Source organism: Magnolia sinica, chromosome 9 (genome assembly GCF_029962835.1).
Source record: "Magnolia sinica isolate HGM2019 chromosome 9, MsV1, whole genome shotgun sequence".
Classification (NCBI taxonomy): Eukaryota; Viridiplantae; Streptophyta; class Magnoliopsida; order Magnoliales; family Magnoliaceae; genus Magnolia; species Magnolia sinica.
Window position 1 is genome coordinate 14,070,771 of NC_080581.1, and position 22,951 is coordinate 14,093,721.

At 39.1% G+C, this 22,951-nt stretch overlaps 1 protein-coding gene across 2 annotated transcripts; it reads right to left on the reverse strand.

Annotated features, from left to right (window-relative positions):
* Nucleotides 1-1,614: 1,614 nt before the first annotated feature.
* On the reverse strand, nt 1,615-22,750 carry LOC131256951 (uncharacterized). 2 transcript variants are annotated; one of them, XM_058258072.1, is made up of 6 exons: nt 22,610-22,748; nt 20,376-20,542; nt 20,160-20,294; nt 11,877-11,978; nt 8,993-9,064; nt 1,615-1,890 (listed from the first exon to the last, which is right to left on the reverse strand). In XM_058258072.1, exons 2-6 carry the CDS (start codon nt 20,517-20,519, stop codon nt 1,726-1,728), a joined length of 618 nt encoding a protein of 205 aa, XP_058114055.1. In that variant the 5' UTR covers nt 20,520-20,542; nt 22,610-22,748; the 3' UTR covers nt 1,615-1,725. The 2 variants fall into 2 exon arrangements, with proteins under 2 accessions (XP_058114055.1, XP_058114056.1); XM_058258073.1 differs by lacking the exon at nt 8,993-9,064 and having other exon boundaries at nt 22,610-22,750.
* Between the last annotated feature and the right edge of the window lie 201 nt (nt 22,751-22,951).

Consider the following 22,951-nt stretch of genomic DNA (forward strand, 5'->3'; position numbering starts at 1 on the left):
TCCCAACATGAGGTAAAACTTCCATGGGTCCATCAGGAACAATGAATCCGACCCTCATTGTAAAGAGAAATCAAGGAAACGTCCATCGATTTAAGAGGATCACTGAAACTTTGATATTTGGGGTTTTTTTTTTTTTTATGTTGAATGTGAAAAACGGTCCAAAAATACTAAATGGCCTCTAAAAATTCTGCAAAAATCACCATAATATAAAGATGCTTCAAACCATGTTGTTCTTCTCGTTGAAAAATGAGCCATACGAAGTATACAATGATGTTGTTAGCTGTATAATTAATTGCTAACGCTAGCATGTTCGGGTAGCACCAAACAATTCACAATGATCTTCTCTGATACCAAGTTGGTTTGGATGGATTTAGGGGAAGAGGGAGAGAGAGAGAGAGAGGCAGTTTAAAACAATGATACCATCTCTCAATGCCTGCTTATGGATGTCCATTTTACAAGGGAACACGCCCAAAATTTCTATGATGCTCTGACAGTGTTTCATGAACCTCTCTGCTAATGTTCGTTGGATTGGACTAGGAAATTTTCAAATCAGCTGTTCATTAGATGTTTCATGAACCTCTCTGCTTATGTTCGTTGGATTGGACGTTCAAAAAGAATCGGAGGCTAGGATTGGGTTTCCATAAGCTGTCTGGATGAGGTTGCTCCGAGGAAGTGTATTGTCACCCACCGCCAAACCCTCACCATCTCAGGCTGTGCCAGGCCATACTGATACTTTTCATGGATTAGAGACATACGAGAGACAGCTCCACAGGGCAATTAGCACTGCCAGAGTGAGTTTTCCTGTTGAAAATAGGATTGGAACTGGGACCAGATCATGAGACGCCAAGGGGTGGAACCCTACTGCTGTTGCCAATCCTAACCATTCGATAGTTTCGTCCCACCCCCATGGACAGAACCCCACTGCTGTTGCCAATCCTAACCATTCGATAGTTTGGTCCCACCCCCATGGACAGGGAAAAAAATGCTGTCAGCAATCCTATCCCCATCCTTGCAAAACAGATTCAGGTCTCAAATGGAAATGGGATAGCAAAATTTTTTTAAAAACTATGGACCCAGGTGGACGTAATGGATGCACAAACTTCACTTGAAAAACACACATTTACTCTTCTTCTTCCCCTCCCTCCTTGGACAGCAAATTTTTTAAAAAAACTATGGACCGAGGTGGACAGAATAGATGCACAAACTTCATTTGAAATTACACTCCCTTCCGGAGAATCAGGATTTGATCGAAGCATGATTTTCAGGTCTTTCCTTCTCCAGCTTCTCCAACCTTTCCTTTTTCTTTACAGATACATATTCACCCTAACATTCGCAATGTTGTCTTAACTACATTTGGCACCATAACAAGTGGAAAAAATGGAATCCTGCATAATTCGGTTTCCATCGTCCAAGCTGCCTCAATAGCATTTAGATAGATTTTAACAAAATAACCCAACCTCATTTGGTTCCAAATCCAAAAAGACTGCAAGGCATGTCCTCCACAGGGCAAACAACACTCTCTCTCATGTTTCTTTAAGGCAGTGCTCGGATCAGGCATGGATGCTGGGAAAAAAAGAAGAAGAAGAAGAAGGAAATATCCTCTGATGCTCATACTACAAGGAAATATCACATCAGTTTCATAGCATGGTAATGTGCTATCCACTATGTTAAATAGCACTTCGGTTTCATAGAATTTTGAAGAACAACAATACAACCTCCAGGAACTCATTTTCTTCGGATTTTGACTTTGAGAGACCAGTGAAGCTTTCCTTCTGGCAATGGAATTGACCTCGGCAGACGGAGCGGCACCTCATACTCTCCTAAGGATGTCAAGGGTGTCGGCAGGTGCATATTTTCAGGTTGGATGCTCACACAAAGCTGCCTTGCCACCTGATGATGATAACAATAAATACAATCTTAAACTAGACTACTTGAAAGAAACAATCTTACATTCGACAAAAAAAAAGCGGGGAGGGGGGGTGGGTGGCGCGTGGTGGATGGGCATGAACCCAATGTCAAAACACGGCTTGAACCTGAAACAATCTTTACATCTTTATCATGCAGTTTAGAGCAATTAATCATATGACCCTTGAACGATGCACCAGGCAGTCACCCCAACCCAGGTAAAAGCATCTGACATCAAGTACTCAGCCAGTCATTGAACTTTTGCCAAGCAAAATTACTAGAAGCTAACTCCAAATAACTGTGACAAGGTTGTGAATTATACAATTCTCAAACCATGGATATAGTATCATCGGGTTTTCGGTTTGCACAAGTGGGACCAGGGCTTAGTGATCCAGACCATTGCAATGACAGTCGCGCAATCGATGGACCATGCCTGAAAATTCTCCCAGTGAAGCTACTAGGGGCTTTCTAAAATTGAATGTGAACTTCTGCTATATTTCTTCTCTGAATCACCAATTTGAAGGACAACAAGGGTTAGATCAGTTTGTGAGATCTCACAGCATCGATCACCAATGTTGGCAGATCAGATCAATTGAGGGCTCATCTTGTACAGAGGACCAAGGATCATATAATTCCTCGCATGTTTAATTCTCTCTAGCTACTCAATTTCCATGTGACTACAAAAATGAGCCAACACAATAGATGTCCACCCCAAACAAGCGAGTTGTACGACATGGGTTCATGCACAACTAATGGAGATGATCAAAAGATGGGCAGTTGATATCAAATCTACAATGAACCATCGTTATGCACAAAAGGTACGACAGAAACAACATTTTATCAATTCCCAAATGTGCTGCGATTGTTAGCATATGCATCAAACAGCTTCTTGACAAGAAAACAAGCAGATGATAACAAAAAACACTGCATCCTCATTTGGAATATCAGAAGTTTATCTAATTCTATGTTGAAATACACCATATGTGCTGCGATTTGTTAGCATATGCATCAAACAACTTCTTGCCAAGAAAACAAGTAGATGATTATTATATATAAAAAAAATGCCGCATCCTCGGTTGGAATAGCAGAAGTTTATCCAATTGTATGTTGAAATACAATTAGATAAACTTTATAAGCTAGAACCTCTTTAAGATTCTTTTTCATATTGGAAAACCTATTTAAGCATTAAAGAAATCTAGGGACTCCAAACTATAGTCGCACGAAGCGTGAAGCGAAGGGGCAATAGATTTGAGAATGGGAGTAGGGAAGCATCTGTTTTAAAATGTTAGCAAGTATAAACAACTAGAAAGAGGAAACGAGACTGATGCAGGGGGCATTTTCACACCGGGCTCGAGTGGGGTGGCTTGTGGGATGCAGGAGCACACTCGGGGTGGGTGGCCCGCATAACCCATGGATTTGGGGCCTATGTGAGCAGGTGACTCGTGTGAGGCGGAGCTCATGGATTTGGGGCCCACGATAAGGGTCCAGCCGATGACCTCACCTATGGATTTGGAGCCTGGGCTATGAGATAAAGGGATTAATTCGCCATGCTCTATCAGTTTGAGCTTTTAGAGCAAGTGGTTAATTGTCCTGCATCAAATTGGTATCAAAGCGGGAGGTCTCGTGTTCGAGACTCCTCACCAGGAGTGATTAATGCGGGGGCATTTTCACACCGGGCTCGAGTGGGGTGGCCGTGGGATGCAGGGGCACACTCGGGGTGGGTGGCCCGCATAACCTATGGATTTGGGGCCCGTGTGAGGCGGGTGACTTGTATGAGGCGGAGCCCATGGGTTTGGGGCCCACGAGGAGAGTTCGGCCGATGACCTAACCCATGGATTTCTAAGCCCCAAATAAAATACCTACAATCAAGAAATATGGCTCCAAAAGACTAGGAAGTAGAAGCCAAAGCATGAGCCAAAAGCACAATCAGAACTGGGAGTGGAACCTGGTGGGAAGGATCGGGCAACTAAGCTCTAAATACTATACCTACAATGGAGACATATGGCTCCATACCACTCTAGATGATTGACCACATTATTATGAACAAGAGACATGTCAGATTTGATGAAAGAAAAAAGACTCTTTGACGCAGGACAACTAACCACTTGCCCTTAAAAGCTCGAATTGATAGAGTGTGACGAATCAATCTCTTTATCTCATAGCCTAGGCCCCACTTCCCATGGGTTAGGTGCTCGGCTGAACCCCCCCTCGTGGGCCTCACATTACATGGGTCTTGCTTCACATGAGTCACCCACCTCACACGGGCCTCCCACCCCGAGTGTGCCCCCGCATCCCATAGGCCACCCCACTCGAGCCTGATGTGAAAATGCCCATGTATTATTCTTCATGTTATAAGGCGCGGTACCTACTATAAGGACATTCAAGCACCATTTAGAGTATACCAGGGGAGAAGGAGAGCTTTGGCCCTAGTTCTATCATCTCTATGGTTGGATGATCATTATAAGGGGCCCGAATCGAGTACGTAGGTGTGTTGGAAGACCTCACATGTATGTTTATGCATCTTTAAAGGTCCCACACTGGGAAGACACATATGGGCTGCATATAGGAGCTTATTGGATACATCTAGACCGTTAGATTCATTAGATACACTTATTGGATCGTTGGATCATTTTGGACCGTTGGATGGTGGATACATCGTGGGCGTGTGGACTATTTTGGACGTTGGACACAACTAGACAACTTTTCTTTCTAGTTTATAGCTTGTCTTTCTAGTTTATTTTGGGGTATTTCATGTTTTAGTTGAAATATGGGATATTTTGGACATTTCTTAGTATTAAGGGTGTTTTGGTAAAAACCCCTTTTGTAAGGGCTTGAATGTGTGAATGCCCTCCATTCAAATAAAATTCTCTTTTTTGCTTTGAGCAAGAAAACAAATTTCTTATAATTGGACTTGGTGTGAAGACTTGGGGTGATTTCAATTTATCTCTGTCTTATTTTCTTCCTTCGAGGTATTGTCTTCTCTTATCTTCTCTTTACCCTCTATTTCTAGTGTTTGTTTTTCTTCTTTTTCTTCTACATCAATATCTACCCCCCATCAATTCTTTTTTCTTTTCTTCTGCTTACACTTGTGCACCCAAACCCCAACTGCTGGCCCCGACCCCTTGTTCGTATGAACGCATCTATACAGCAATCCGTACAAACAACCCCTTGTCCCATGGTCCCTTCATCTCCCTACTTCCACTCTTCTTTTTGATCCTTTGTCCTCAAAACCCTAATTCCTAAATCCTAGCTTCCCTAACCATAAAACCCTAACCCAAAATCTCTCAAATCTCAAAACCCTAATTTCCAAATCCTAGCTTCCCTAATCATAAAACCCTAACCCAAAATCTCTCAAATCTCAAAACCCTAATTTCCAAATCCTAGCTTCCTTAATCCCAAAACCCTAATCCAATTTCTCAATTTCCTAGTTCCCAACATTAATCCCAACCTACCAAAACCTTAACAAAGTCAAGTGATTCCCTTTGAATTAAGACTAATCCCTATGCTAGATGGAAGTTCTACCTTCCATAGGTCCTAATTGATTAATATCTTCTAAGGTCTCATTGCGGGATTGTTGTTTGGTTTGATCTCGAGCATATTTAATACTTGAATTCTTTAAATTTGTGATAGTTTAGTGTTTTTTTTTTCGTCCTTTGATTTCTCTAATTTATCCGTTATTTGATTTTATTACTTCATCTTAGGTTAGACCATCCGTCCTGCATCACCTACTCAATGAGACGGGTTTCACTTAGCTAAGATGAGTGATTGGGTGAGCACAGGCAAGTTCATGTCAAATTACAACATCTAGGACTCAAGAATTCATAGGCTTAGAAAATGATTAAGCATCAACAACGATTCAATTCATGAACGGATCTTTTTGTTCTATAACAAACAACATGATTGCAAAAGGGCCAAAGCAAACATGTAAAGTGTTCTGAGCACTCTATTCTTAGCAAGAGAATCAACACTCAACTTTGGTCTGCTGAGAACACGAGAAACGTACGCTACCATTCTTCTCAATAAATCTACGATCTCATCAAGAATGTGACTTAGGTACCACTAGGGGTGTCAACAACTAGGCTGAGGGTGGGGCTAAGGTCTATACAAGCTGAGCCTACAAAGTTGGACCTAGGCCCAAGCCTAGCCTAGGTCCATGACGGATCAAAACAGTCTATCCCGAGCCAACCTCGAGTCTGTGCCCTTGTACTGTACTCTATGACTCATCCGCACTATCTCACTTCGTTATATTTCTAGCACTATGATTTGCATTGTATTTATCCAAACATAAAAGATATTCTTCATGTAAGCCTTACCTTTTAAAAATAAATCTTTCATGCAAGCATTATATGTCTACAATCTACACCGATATACTCAGGTGGGCCCCACCAATGTTTTAAATATCGATGATATTGGCCAATATATCCCATGATATATCTTAAATTCCACTCGCGCGATACAAAATGCACAGATAACGCCGATATATCCCATCTATTCGATCCGGTGAACCTTTTCGATTTACGATTTTTTTTTTTTAAATTTTTTTTATAACAATAAAGCATGTTAAATCAGTGTCAAATGGTTACAAACCTATGATTCTTCATGTTTTCGATGAAAAATCATAAATTTGGAGCTTCGATTTCGAGATTTGGGAGAGATAGGGCAAGTTGTGGAAAATTGAGAAAAAAATGAAATTAGCAATTTCTCGCAAATTAGTTGCAATCTTTGTATCCAAACACAAAATCAAACATGTATGTAACCTGATCTAATGATTCTTCTTTTGCTTTTGAATGTATTGCTTGTGTTTCTATACATGTCTTCTTATGTTTATAAAGTATATGAATAGACTTTAAATATACTTAAATCAGTTCAGTTGGACAGTGCACGTATTAGGACTCATCCAAAGGAAACTCCTATTATGTGCACTTTTTTTTGTAATGTTTTGATTTCTAAGTGTATTGATGTCTTTTTCAACAATCCTGGAAGTTTCCATGAAAAATTTGACTAATTTACCAATGTTCCCATGTTTCCCAACAACAGTGATACATTACGTGATACAACCGATATATCCCATGCGATAACCGATAAGTATCTGTATCCCAAGGGTGAGATACACCACGCGATAATGATATTTAAAACATTGGGACCCACCACTTGAAATTTGGAGGTTGTTAGGCTTTTATTCATTATTTCCTATGGTGTGTCCCACTTGATGGTTGGATGGGCCTGATTTTTTGAGGAATCCAACTATCATGGTAGGCCGGGTTGGATGGCATACACATACCATGTGGGCCCCAAACAGCTCAGTACCACCGTTACTTGTGGTGTAATGGTGCCACTGGAATGCACCCTATACGTAGGGGCCCACCCCCGTGTGTGTGTGTGTGGCATCCAAGCTGTTTGACAGGTGCATTCTCCATGAAGAACACCTGGAGCAAAAAATCGGGCCTTTCCAATCTTCAGGTGGACACACCACCGAGAACAATGACAGTTGCTTAAACAATCCCATATTACCATGTATATGGAAATGGAAGGTCCATTTGATTACAATAGAGATCTGATCAGTGATCTAGACCATAGCTCTTGATCTGAACCGTCAAATCAATGTTAGGATATAGTCACAACTCACAAAACATATCGCAGCCAATAAATTCAACCTCTATACATTTAAAATGTGTATGGTCCAAAATACCTCTCTTCATTATATCATTAAGGATATGAATCGTTTTTTATGCTGATCATAACATTCACGGTATATCTCATGTCTGCCATATATATATATGGTGATGAAATGTTCAAGCTGATGCTACCACTTGAAATATGGAGTTTTGTTAGGCTTTTTTATTCTTTTCTATGGCGTGGCCTACCTGACGGTTGGATGGTCCTAATTTTTGGAGAATATGAGATTAATAATTATTATTTTTTTTGCTGTGGGAGGTTTGTGTCAATAACTATTGTGACAAATACCTGATATAGTACAAAAACTGAAAACCATATATGGACTGGGCTCGTGCTGAGCTGAAGGGCTTTTATAAATAGCCTGAGCCTGGTCCAATAATAAACGGGCTTGAATTTTAGGCCTAGGCCCAGTCCTTAGGTCTGATACAGTGATACACCAGCCAAGCCTGGCCTAGCCTGCAGTCATCCAGGCCCTAAAGCCCTGGTCCCACCCATAAACAGCCCTAGGTGCCATAGACAAATGCACCTTCAAAGCCCAAGAGATGACATTACAAGAGTTCTATGAAAAATCGGAATACACAAGGACCTGAAATATATCCACAGACCTTAATAGGCACCCAACAACCTTGTTGCCTCCACGTCATTTGAATCTTAATACTATAGGCTCCAATAGGCTACTAGGACATCTGCATTATCATTCCAACATTCCCATCAGCAAGGGTCCCAGACTACTGATTGAACATTCATCGACACTTGTCCTCGTATTTGATGGAAGATCATGGAGGAAGAGTATCGATAGAAACTCGTTGTCATTTGTGCTGTGCTGATCAAATCTAGGAGATTCTGGGCATGGTCTATCCATGTTGGGTCCCATTGGATCAACAATCTAGATCATAAGCCGTACAACTTACTTTCTATGCTCAAAGGCAAGAACTGCTTTCATGTCCTAGTCTCGAGGTCACATAAGTCCTCGTACAAAATACAAGCCTTTGTCTTCATATTTCCGAAACATCAATTATTCTTTAGTATTTCATTACCTACTCCCCAATACATCCTCTCCTTTGCTTGGCTGGTACATGTAATGGCTTCACACCCTCCTAGGTCATGGGTTTTGAGGAATTGGTGCCAACATCTTCAAAAGGTCCTCCAATACATCCAAAAGAAGTCATGATTTTCAACGACCCCAATTATGTTGCCTCTGGTGGTTGATAAAGAAAGGTGATTTGATCATATTTATCAGAGCACCCATACCTCTGGTGGTTGATAAAGAAAGGTGATTTGATCATATTTATCAGAGCACCCATAGATACATTTTCCCGATGGTACCCCCCCTTTTTTGGTCAACATAAACAAAATAAACTATATCATGGGAAATAGCAATTGTTTGCAAAAGACGAAACTAAGTATATACCTCAGCCACAAGCTCCTCTTTTGTCACAGGCTCACGCAATTCATTCTCTGCATTGACGAGTCTCCTCAGGCCCTATAAAAAATTTATACTCGTCAAATTACCAAATCTCTAAATCAGGAAAACATATAATTGACATTTAACTCAAGATAATTGTCAAGTAAACTGATTTTGGGAAGTTTGCATGAAAAACAATTTCTCCATCAACTTTATGCTAGAACTAGAAACTATAAAATAAACCAAATATCCTAAAAGAAAACATGCAGAGCTAGTGCAATCAGATGTAACAGATTGCTCCAATGGGTATGAATGAACCCAAATACCCTTTCATCACGTGGGATCATCTACCAAAGCGCAAGCACAATAAAATAAAAATAAAAATAAAAACTCTCTCATTCTCCATGCAAAGTGTCCCTCGCATTCAACAATAGGGGCCTCATATAGGTCTGTAAAAAAAAGGAGAAGAAAACCCTAATGCTAGCAAAATGATGACAGTCCTTAATGGCGATTTTCATAAATGGCCACAGGATGAGTATCTTAGTCATCTCATTACAAACAATAAAATACTTTAAACAAAGGCCATATGGGCATATGACGCATGGGTCCATATGTGAGGTCTAAAATGCATGTGCGGCCCACTTCGGTCAAGCGTTAATACATTCACAAGTAGGATCGGCTTGCATCAACTCCCTGGCTTCAAAGAACTTCACTCCATTGAATTGATTTTGATGTACTGGTCGTAGAGCTAAGGTTGGCATTGAAAATCTTCACTAGAAATCCACATACACTCAGACCTGGGGACAGCCCATCCACTTTACCAAAAACTTCTAATAGCAACCATGACGTGCAGATACAATCTGATCATCGAGGATCACATCATCACTTGTTGTGGCACTTCAGGTATCTGAATTGCTTGTTCTTCCCCAGTCTCATTGCAATGTGTCCAAAGTTCATGGTTCAACCTTCCACACTGAAGATAGGGCTAGCTAATCTATGGCTCGGGTGGAAGCTTGATAAGGCACTTGTTTTGTACAAGTTGACATAGGAAGGATACACATTTCCTAAATGTAGTTTGTGGTAGGATCCTGCTAAAAACCATTCAAGCTTAAGATGAACCATCACCTGACAATCTTCCTTGGTTGCATGAAAGCCACTTCATGTCAGCATAGCACTGAATAGTTTTCATTATTTTACGCAATCTTCCACATAACATCCTCGTGTATCCCCTTAATATGCTAAGAAAAATCCTCAGCACCCTGGCTCGGTCTAGTAGTAATGGTATACCAATCGAAAGGTTGTTGAGGTTTGAGCCCACCAAATATTTCAAATGGGAATTATCCATGGTACGGTTCATGAAAGAGTTGTATGAAAATTCTGCTTGAGATAGAATAAGGTCCCACGTGTTGATGTGATCAGCCACAAGACATCACAACAAGTTCCCAAGGCTTCGATTCACCACTTCAAGTAGTTAATCTGTGGATGGTAGGCTTGATAACTTTAGCTTTGTTCCCATCTAGGCCTAGAGTGTCTTCCAGAAGTAACTCATGAATTTGACATCTCCGTTAGACACAATGGTCTTAGGTAACTCCATGTAACAAGATCACTTCCCTAAACAAGAGGTTTAGTCACCATCACAAAAAAAAAAAAGAAAAGAAAAAAAGAATTTAAAAACAAGGGTCATAGGATCGTGTGACTCATAGGTGTAGTGCAGGATGCCTTAAATTCTGCCTTCAATCTCCTGCAGGTGTAGTTCGGTCGACCAAGAAATTCGGGGGTCAACCGAACCACGCTGTGATGTTCCCGGTCGACCAAAGATTATTTCGGTTGACCAAGAGTTTTTGTTAAAAGCTCGGTCAAAGGAAGGTGCGACCGATGGTTTGCGCGTTTTTGTGTAAGTAAAGGGTGTTTGAGTCTAATTTCAAATTAGGGCTTGTACCATATGAACATTTTCTCTCTAAGGGCAAGGGTTTGCAAGGTGAGAGGGTTTCCAATGTTTGTAAGGGCTTGGGAAAGGTTTTCCAAGGGTTGTGCATAGCAAGGGGAGATCGAACAATCCTGTAATTGAAGAAGGTGAGTGGTGTACTCTAATGTTTTGATTATAGTTGAGATCTCTATTGCTTTGTGCCGTGGTTTTTTTCCCACAAGGGTTTTCCACGAAAAATATCATATGTTCTGTGGTTGTTTGCTTTTGGTTTGGTTATCTACTTTATTATATTGTTCTATCTTCATTTTATTGTGCTTCCACAAAGAGCACGGATTAGCAGTGGTGTTAGATCCGAATTCTAATACCTAGGGTTTGATTTGGGTTTGTTGTGGCTCAAGTTCAACATCGTTATGGTGTGATAAGGAGCCAGTTTACTCCAACAATAGGTCACATGTGAAGCCTACACATGATCATGTGGGGCCCACTTTGGTCTTGTTTTTATGCACTCACTAGTAGCACCAGCTTGCATCAACCTCTGCACCAGATCCAAAGCCGATTGTACTTGAGCAAGGGTTGGCCTTGGGCCTTCACCAGCCCAGTCCAATTGCCACCTTATGAATCCCTAGAAGTGGTATTGGTCAATATAAACATGGTAAAGATAATTCACTGGTAGTACAAAAACACTGACAAAAAAATAAAGTTGATGATCAAGTTGGACACATATTGGTAACATCACTCGATAAAGTGTGTAAATAAATAAAATGAATGGCTAGCAACAAAATTATAGTCAACTACTACGACTATTAAAAAGGTGCACACTGCTTTGAAGCAGTGAAAACACCAGATGTATTTAATAGACCATTGCCTGTTCTACTGGAAATTGTGAAAGATGCTCAAAATTAAAATTTTGAATGTGCAAAAATGAAATATACTACAATCCAGCTCAAAAACACAGATACCTACCAGTAAAGCATTATCTAGGCGCTTTGCTGCCACTTGATACTCCTTCATTTTATCTTCACTGGTCTCCACCGTTTCCGTCTCGGCTTCTTCATGTTGGTAAATCTAGTAAAAGGAACATATATACATAAAAATTAAAATGCCACTAAAACTAACAGGAGGATACTGATCTTTCAGGAAAGAAAAAAAAACAGGAGTAATGTTGGTATCTCTGCTGCATAACAGCAAGATATAAAATCAGAAGTGGAGTGATATGCAAGGAAAGCAGCAATAGTCTGTAAGAGCATATTACGGATGTCTCCCTTGTCTTTGAAATAGTGCCACAAAAAGAGAGGGAAACTTGCAAGGCTAACATGAAAAGGATGAGGCTCTGATCGCGAAGAAAGTCAATGGATCAGGCCAGCCTGTCGGATCTTTGGCCCTCACATGTCATGAGCTGTGCTCAAGCCTAGACTGTTAGACCCAGCCGGTCAGGTTTAGGTCTTGTAGGTCAGGCCTGATAGTAACAAGGCCAGGTAGGTCAAGGATATGGCTGGCAATGGGCTTTGCCCATCAAAACCCAAATTTTGAACAGATCTAGGCCCAGGCCCAGGCCATTGCCAGCATAGTCAAGGATACTAGTCAATTGGATCAGGTCAATGGTTAAGACTGGGCCATGATAACATTAATATACCTTTATCATACCTTAGCCATATACATATTTAGTACAGATGACAAACATATAGACATTTTACATCAGGTGTTGCTGTCAAAAAAATAAGAAAGAATGAGAAACAATTCATATGGTGTGTAACTCTAGAAATTCCTACACCTGATAGAGTGGGCCGCTGTCTCGGGCCGATCCTGACCCAGCCAAGCAACACCCCTACTGCTTATGTGCATTAAGGTATAAAATCAGAAGTGACCTTGACATGTTGGGAAAGCAGCACTAAAATACAAGAGCATATGACAGGTGCCTGGCTTGTTTCAATTAAATACAAAGTTGAGAGTCTATAATGGCAGTCATCAATTGAATTGATAACAAGATTAACTCAAAAACATAATTATAGACTTGAATGGTGTCACTAATCTGAACCTTAAGCGTGTATGCCATAAAAGTGGAAAAGAAATTTATAACGAAAATATTTGAAGACTTTCAAACATTGTCTGAGCTTTAAGTTGAAAATTAAACAATAAAATAAAATAAAAACTCAGACATCTCTGTAATCTAAGTAGCATTCAGCTTTTTTCTGACAAGTCATGTGATGCCAGCATTTTCATGTCACTCATCTTTGATAGTTTTTTCCATGAGCCAATCAGCCAGTCTACTAAGGTGACTAAGAATGCACACATCTTGCAATTTGAATTTGAGGTATATTTTCATGTCTCCCATCCCATGTCCACTGTTTGAAGAATTGGAAGCAAGGACGCATGTCTGCTGGATATTCCTTCATTAGATCTTGGGTTTTCCTGAACTTTACTATTGCTAATAAGAAGAGAAAAAAAAACAAACAAACAAACAAATAAGTACTTCTAGAATTGGGATCTCTCATGTGTTTTGGTTCTTGTTCATGACCTTTCATCACTATACTGATATAAATTAATACCTTGTCTAAATTCCACTCATCTAGGAACGGATGACAAGAACAAAGAAACCCCAGATCTATTGAAATAAATGATCAAATAAATACATGAGCTAGTTCACAAATCACAAGCATGGTTCAAAATATTATCCAGTACAACTCATATTGTGTCCTATTCCTAGACATGGCAAGGCTGAAATCCAGTATGCCCCTAGACTCGGACGGTCTTGTCCAGAATCAGGATGAATCACACATTCCCACTGCTTCAGCTGGTTTCATCCAAATCAGAGTGAACCGCAACAAATCGCACAATGTGACACATCCAACATTATATAAAGCTATGGTTTTGTTTTCTAAACCCTATCTTATCATTTTGCTTCTATTCTAAGCTTGTCAATTTTCTTATACTCTTAAGCTTGGGAAGGAGAAAGATTGTTGATTACAAAGTTTTCGCTACTATCCACTTCAACAAAAATGCATTCACCTCTTTGAATTCAGTCCAAATATTTTGGGTAGGAACACCCGTTTTGGTTTTTCAGTCAGCAGGCAATTCCATGTGGCATTGAGTCTAGTTACTATCCAGTATTGTCGGGGCACCGATCCATCAACTGGGCGCAGACAGTGTTTTAAATATCGATGATATCAGCTGATATATCCCACGATATATCTTGTATCCCACATGTGTGATACGAAACGCATAGGTAGTGCCGATATATCCAACCTACTCGATCCAGTCAGCATTTTCGATTTTTGGTCCATGTTTTTGTTGTAAATTGCATTAAACTAGTGTCAAATGGTTACGAATCTATGATTCTTCATGTTTTCCATGAAAAATCATGGATTTGGAACTTCAATTTTGAGATTTGGGGGAGATGGGTCAAGTTGCAGAAAATTAAGAAAAATCAAAATTTCACAATTTCTTGCAAATCACTTGCAATCTTTTTATCAAAACACAAAATTAAACACGTATGTAACCTGATCTAGTGATTCTTCTTTTGCTTTTGAATGTATTGCTAGTGTTTTCATACATGTCTTCTTGCGTTTATAAATTATATGAATAGACTTTGAATATACTTGCATCAGTTCAATTGGAAATCACATATATTAGGACGTCATACAAAGGAAACCCCTATTATGTGCACTTTTTTTGTAATGTTTTGATTTCTAAGTGTGTATTGATGTCTTTTTCAACAATCCCTGAAGTTTCACTAAAAAATTCGACCAATTTCCCAATGTTCCCATGTTTCCCAACAACATCGATACATTACTCGATACAACTGATATATCCCATGCGATAACTGATATGTATCCATATCCCATGGGTGCGATACATTACGTGATAACGATATTTAAAACATTGGGCGCATGTATACTATATAACCCAAGATTATGGGTGGCAATGAGATGGGCAGTCCGAACCTTAGGGCCAGGGCCTAGGCCCTACAGTTGGCCCAAGTGCCGGGCCTGGGCCAATGATAACTAGCCCAGACTGGATCACAACCTAAAGTAGTTTATCTCAATTTTGTGTAGAAGATTCAAAGCGAGGAGAGCTAGTGATGGGTTGGGGTTGGCCTGAGCCCAGTCCCACTGTCTAAGCCTTAGCCTTAATCAAGCTAAAAATACCCTGGCCTAGCTCTAATCAGACCAAAAACACCCTGGCCCTAGACTTGTATAGAAAAGAATTACATGATCATAAGTCTGATTATAGTCTACTCTAAGAATTTGTTTGAGTATCCTCCGTTGACCGTCCACAATGAATATCAAATATAAATGGTTTTAATCATTACAACATGACCTTGGATCCAACGAGTGTCTTTGAACTACATGTGTAAGTCGAAAGGGAATTGCTAACAAGTGTCTTTAAAATTGTTTATTCTTTTCGTATAATGAAGGCCCACTTGATGACTGGATTGGGCCAACTAGCCGGGTCATTCTTTATTAGCCTTGCCCTGACATGGTTTGAAAAACTGTCAATACCATTTGATATTATCTTATTAGTGTTTTTAGTATCAAAATTCATGCATGTATCACAACCTTGGGACACAAAAACATATCGGGTATTGCATGGGAAATACTACTTGGGTATCACATGGGAAATATTACTTGCATCGCATAATGTATCACCATTTGGGAAACATTAGGAAATTGGTCAAAATTTTCAATGAAACTTCAGGGGATGTTAAAAAAGACATTAATACACGCTTGGAACTCAAATGATACTTTTAAAAAAATAAAAAAATACACGTGATAAGTTTCCTTTGTACAAGGTCCTAAACTAAGTGTTATCTAAGAGAGGTGATACAACTATATTCAAAATCAGTTCATATAATTTAAATCATAAAAGAAACTTAACCAATACATTCAAAAGGCAAATTTGTCCTACAATGTACAGTGCATTTATTTAAATAAAAAATATTTATCTTTTTTTTAAAATTAAATTTATTTTTGAAAACATATGAGTGTGGCTGATGTAAGGATCAACGACACACACTCATAAATACATAAATGTAAGGTATAAATAACAACTGGTCAATGTAACCTTTTGCAATATATATATATATATATATATAGGGAAAAGGTACTATGCGCTTGAACTCACGAGTCCGTCCCATGAGGTCGAGCTGTGTGGGCCCCACCGTGATGCGTTTCGAACATCTACCCCATCAGTCAGATGCACCATTCCATCGTGGGCCTAGGTCTCAAAAATCAACTCAATCCGTGACTTGTGTGGGCCACACCACATACAAAAGTGGGGAGGGGCCGTGCACCATTAAAACATTCATAATCAATTTTGGGCCCACCGAGATGTGGTTTGCAAATCCAGCCCATCCATTATGTGTGTCCCACTTGTATGAGGGTTCAGACCAAGTTTCCGCAGCATTCAAAACTCAAGTGGGCCCCACCAAGTGCTTTTATATGTTTTAACGGTGTCTTCACATGATTTTAGATGGTATGGCCCACCTGAGTTCCGTAAACGGCTGATTTTTGGGATATCCCATAATTTAGAGGGGACCCATCAAATGCACGGTGTTGATGGTCGACACGCATCACGGTGGGGCCCACACAGCTCGACCTCACGGGAGCTTATAGTGAGGTCGAGCGCATAGTACCTTTTCCCATATATATATATATATATATTAAAAAAAAAAAAATCCAAAAAGTTCCATCAATCTGTAAATTAGCCTCCAAGCACACTCCCACATGATTCTTCCACACTCTTAAGTTAAATGAGTGAAATCAGAAAATTTTGGATTTTCTCAAAATTCCTTCATTTTCCTAAATTCGAAAGTCAGAGGTCAAAATTCATGATTGAGCATGCAAAACATGCAAAAGCATAGATGACTAAGTTCATTCATAGATTCCAAACAATGTAAACAAGAGAACATATTAAATTAGTAGAAACTTACCAATTAGGTTTCTGGCACCACATGCTTTCTAATCTCGATTTCCTCATCCGAATACCCATTTCTCTCCAAACAAATGAAAAGGATTGGTCGAAATCACCTTGGCAATGTAATCCCAACAAAATTTTTGAGAGGAAATGTCTTTTGTGGATTTTTAGCAAAATTTTCAAAAATTTTGGAAGGAGGAGACCAAGCAAGTGCGATATCATTGGTATGTATTGATATGCGCGATGCATATCGATGATATCAAGAAAATTATAATAGAGAAATTTTTAGAATATCAAGATGTATCGATATATTGTTAATGCATTGCGATATATAGGAATATATTGACCGATACTAGGAAGTTTCACAACTACGGCCCAGTTTCATATCAGTACTGTGTGAAAATTGATATTATCGGTCAATATAGGGGTGCACACGGGTCGGTTCGGTCCGGGTCTGGGGTGAAACTAGAACCGAACTGTTCCTAATGGTTCTAGGATATTCGGAACCGGAACTGGACCGTTAGCACCCTAGAACTGAACTAGAACCGGACCGTTAAAATCGGTTCGGTTCCGGATCGGTTCCACGGTTCTGGGCTTTTTATAATCCAGCCCAATTACATGTTTTATTTAATAATCTAGCCCATGTCCACTCGTGTTGTGATCCATTTGATGAATGGTTAATATATGGTATAAGGTGTGTAAAAATACATTTATGGAAACAATCAAAGGGCGCATTGTAAACCATAAATTATGAGTCAAATATGGAAACAATCAAAGAGTTCCTGGTTCGGTTCCGCAGTTCGGTTCACGGTTTGGTTTGGTTCTACATACCCCTAAACCAAGAACCGAACCCATGTAATCGGTTCTTCGATTTTTGGAACCGGAACCAGTGCATTGTAGAACCGGACCGTTTGGTCGGTTCCGGCCCAGTTCCACAGTTCTATCGGTTCGATGTGCACCCCTAGGTCAATATATTGGATGATACTATCGATACTGCAATCACTGCATCCAAGTCAAATCGGTTTCGGTCTAAAACAAAACAAGCCACATGTGGAAATGCGATTAAAATGGGACCAAGCCAGAACGAGTCAAGACAATTTGTTCTGGTTTTGGTCCCCATGCAAGTCACACTGTAACCACTAAAGTACCTACTAAAATCCATGGACCCAGCCCTCAGACCAAGTTTAGTGGAACATCCCTTGGCCCTATAGGGCCGAATCATGAGTGAGGCCAAAAAGATCAGCTCATTACCACCACTATAACATCCTACTTATGCAAAATTTGGGTCGCAACATATGAGAAAATCAAGATGGTCCACTAGTAATTACACAAGCTACATTGTTCAAAACAATGGACAACCGATTGTCTAAATCATTTTACAGTTGTGGCTCACCAAATAAGTAGATTGGTCTGATTTTTGCCCTAGTTGAAAAGGCATGACCAGGCTAGGCTAGGTCAACCAAGCCCAGTAAATTGCAACTCCTAACCAAACTCATCTTAAATAGTAGTGTGAACTTCGTGAGGTTCCGTTTGTTTAATAAATGTTGATTAATTTGTGTGAATTTGAATTTAAATTTTATGGATTTAAATGCATTTAAACTTGTATAAATATGCATTAAATTTATATGCATCTAGGTCTATTTTTTATTTTCTATTCTTCTGATTTTCATATTTTTTATTGCGTTTTGCTAACATCCCCAAACTTTTTAAACAGCAAACAAGGAAACCTATCGTTGATCTGAACCATTCATTCATTCATACAACTAGGGCAAGCCATGGTGCAAGAATCACGTGGATGTAATGATCTTAAACCTTTGGATGGTGCCAATTTGTTACAACCATCCGTTGTTTATAAGCCATAAATCACAAGGTTAGAAACATCAAATCAAAGTGTTATTTTAGAATTATAAGAAGCACAAAGTGGGATCTATCTAATAGATGTTTCAAGATGATGATTGGACCTATTTTGTTTCTCCAGTCAATATTGATTGTCCATTTTCATGTATTGATCAGAAGCTTATGATCAGTCACCCAATTAGCATGATATTTGCACCATGGCTCGCTCCTATGGATGAATGAACAGTTCGGATCGACAACGGGTCACCCCTTGTGCCATTTAAAAGGCTTAGGGCATTGCTAACATCCCCATGAAGGTGGGGATGTTAGCAAAACCCTCTTTTATTTTTTCACCTTTTATGCTTTAACTTCAAATATTTTTTCAATTAATTTTCAGTTTCCCTGATAGAATTTGTCTAGTTTCTTACGAGTCATTTCACTTTCGTATGACTTAACACTGATTTCGGACCAAGAGGAATTGCAATCCAAAACCAGTATTTTAATCCACAGTCACAAGGTCAAACAAAGTCGTGGTTCCTCATCCCATTAACAAATGCTTCCAAAGTTAACGGCTAAAAGAAGAGAAGGTGACATGACGTTAGATATTTTAGATGAGAATGCTAATAATACTAGAAAGTAAAAAAATATATAACGCGTAATTACAAATATGATCCCCCCAAAGAAGTAAGAAGTCACATTGCATTGGATTTATTTAAGCATGATAAATCGTTGCAGTAAGTAATAGCTGCATATATGATCAATCCATGGATTGTTTGGTGGCTCAGATATGCAAACCATGGATGAGATTGGTGATGTTTACAGTCAATGCCATCATAACATTGCCCCATTGACAATGTTTACAAATTATAATTCACACCATGCAGAGTGGAGACGTACTCCGCAAAAGCATCAACCACACATCCGCTTGATTGCATATAGATACATAAGAGCCATAAATCAGTAACTTTTACATACCAACTTACATATACACAGCAAATATATGATGAACACAAACAGATCCATATATCAGCAAATGGCTAGAGGCCTTGAGGTACATATGATCTAATGGCAATAGCTAAATTTCGGACCTCTTCGATGAGATTTGATCATATATCCAATATCACAAATCCTAGGGTCAATATGCATGCACAGAAAACTTCAAGATACAGCTAGCACACAAGCATGAAAAATGAAGATGCATATCTAATAAAGATAATCATAAAGTTATTGTGGAATCCTAGGAAATAGATGATCTCTCCCTCAACAAAAAAACAAAAAAAACAAAAAGAAGAAGAAGAAGAAATAAGAAATTTAAATTCCCAATCAGTTCTCGGAATCTAAGACAAAAGTCATGCCATCACGCAATGCATTTACAATGAAAACAATGTGAAAGTACAGGGATCATTAACTTCAACTACATAGTCTTTATGCTAAATCTAAAAAGGAATTTCTATTAAATAGGCAATAGACTTAAGGTATGAATATGATCAAAATAACCTTACGCTGCTCTCTAATGAGGTATGCATACTTCTCAATATTTGGAACTGCAAGCAACTTGGGCATTAGGTGGTTCCGGAAATACCCAGGAGCAACCTTCACAGTTTCCCCAGCTTTTCCAAGCTTTTCAATAGTCTGAATGTTCAATACAGAATTTAGATCATAACTTATAAATTATGGATCCGAATGAAATAAGTAGATAATTGTGAAGCTCACCGTAGTAAGAATAACCTCTAATTTTCTAAATCTGAGTCCTTGGCCAACGAATAACAATGGGTGGATTGTATGGCCAGAAATGGGCTTATTAGTCTCCTTGATGAGCTGGCGGAGAAGACTTCTGCCGCAGCGCACATGAGCCATTGTAGATCCTCCTTCAGAATTGGCTGTTTCGTGTCAAGTAAAGTAGCATGTAAGAAACAACCAAAAGTAGTGAAAATGGCAATTATGATTTACAAATGCCAAAAAGAAAAACACATTTCCATTAGGTATGGCCATAGTGACAAATTCATTCTCATAAACTTCTCGGTTTGGGAATTTCTCAGGAGATTTTCAAATATTGAGTTTTTCTCAAGATATAATGGAGAAAATCATCATCATCTTCTAAGGTTTATCCTAACTAATTGGGGTCAGCTGCATGAAACCTGTTTCACCATATGCCACCATCAAGGGCCACATGCTCAGTTAAACCTAGGTCCTTGGGTCTTTTCTTACTAGCTCCACCCACATCCTTTGGGCCTTCCCCTTGCCCTTTTAGAGCCTTCAATTGGAACCAACTCACTTCTTCTAACCAGTGCAGTTCTTGGGCTCCATTGCACGTGGTTAAACCATCTAAGTTTACTTTCCCTCATCGTATCATCTATTAGTGCTACTCCTAAGTTCCCTCAAATGCATTCATTTCTATTTCTATCCTTCTTCGTCTTGCCACTCATCCATCTCAACATCCTTATTATAGCTACGCTCATCCCATGAGCATATTGTTCCTTAACTGCCCAGAATTGTCCAAGAAAGCATGGCTGATCTTATAGCTATCCTATAGAATTTTCCCTTTAGTTCGATTGGTACGCAACGATCACATAAAACTCCAGAGGCACATTTCCACTTCTTCCACCCAACTTGAATTCTATAAGCAACATCCTTATCAATCTCATTGCACTCATGAATTATTGACCCAAGATATAAAAAATGGTCATTTTGGGATACTTCTTAGTCAGCAATCTTAATTAATTCCTTGTTTCTACTCCAATTGCTGCTAAAATTTCATTCCATATACTTTGTTTTAGTTCTACAAATTTTAAAACCTTTAGATTCTAAGGCATCCCTCCATAATTCTAGCTTTATGTTTACACACTCCCTCGTCTCGTCAATCAAAACTATGTCATTTGCAAACAACATACACCTTGGGACCTATTCTTGTAAATGACTCATTAACTCATCTATAACCAATGCAAAAGATAAGAGCTCAATGGTAACCCTTCGTAAGCCTACAGTAATTCAAACTCACTTTGTCTCTCCGGTAATGTTCCTCATATTTGTAAACGCTCCCCTATACGTATCCTTATTTTGTCACAAAACAATATTTATGATAAATTAATAAATAATTTAAGATTTTATATAATGAATTAGTAAAATTTCAAATAATTTTCACGTTAATATCGATATAATTTTGCAACGAAATATTGAAAATTTTAAAATTGCTGATAACTTGAAAATCTCATTATTATATCATTAGTGAATTTCTCACAAAAATATCAGAAGATTATCAAAATCTCAGCGATATGCATCATAGTCGTTATGATAAAGTTACAATCCAGTGTGAACTTTTCTTACCTAATTAAAGTGCAAATTCCTGCAGGGCTTAAGTGGGCCCACCGACGATCAACAAGGACCATTGGATAGGAACCCATAAATTGCAAATGGCCCAAAAATAACAATCATCTGATAATCACATCCATAATATTACGGGCACAGTACATGGACCGTACGATAAATTGGCCTTTACAGCATCATTTGTGTTTTCGGTTTGTGCAAGTGAGGCCCATGGTCAAGCAATCCAAACCGTCGAAATGCTGGGCCCCACTCTGAACGGCCCATGCACCAAACACCTCCTAGATTGGAAGATCCTGGCTGTAGAATATCTGGACCTTTCTCTGCTGAATATGATCCGTTGCTGTACTTCCTTTCTCAACCACCTATTTGTTCCGCCGCCTATTAAAGGGTTGTCATCTTCTTCATCTGTGAGAACTTTTAGCTCATGGACCATCCAGAGTGTGGGACCCATCATATAATCAGTTTGGATCACTGATTCATGGGCCCCACTTGTTACAAAAAACCTGAAATCGTCTAACAGTACTTTACAAACATTCGGCCCAAGCATTGTATAATTCCTCCAATTAAAAGCTCAGAAAAAAATAGATATATAGATATTCAGACAGAGAGAGTTTTGATCTTACCGGATCTGTCGTTTACATGAGAGAGAGAGAGAGATGGAAGGGTTTTAGGGAAGAGAAAGGGAGGGGGTTTTTTGGTTTGAGAATAACGTTTGATACTCTGGCAGAGTGTGATGGATGATACGCATGCAATTAGAAATTATTGAGAAATTGCATATGTGGCATATAATTCATTCAAAATAAAATGTCCCAATTATGGGTATAATTTTAGATGTGTCATGTTCCAAAATTACTCCTTTTTTTATTTTAAAGAAATAAGATTGCCGGATATTTAATTGGACGGTTAAGAAAGAATAATATCCAATGGTCTTATTTCAGAAAATTCCACCAATCAGAGGTTACGAT

Bases quoted from the DNA above. Each gene is read 5' to 3' on its own strand.
- LOC131256951 (XM_058258072.1), bottom strand. From the start codon at position 20,519: ATGGCTCATGTGCGCTGCGGCAGAAGTCTTCTCCGCCAGCTCATCAAG. The intron at 11,979-20,159 runs GTTATTTTGATC...TCCTTTTACTAG, and splicing joins TCATTAGAGAGCAGCGTAAG to ATTTACCAACATGAAGAAGC. The intron at 1,891-8,992 runs GTATATACTTAG...TATCATCATCAG, and splicing joins AAGAGGAGCTTGTGGCTGAG to GTGGCAAGGCAGCTTTGTGT.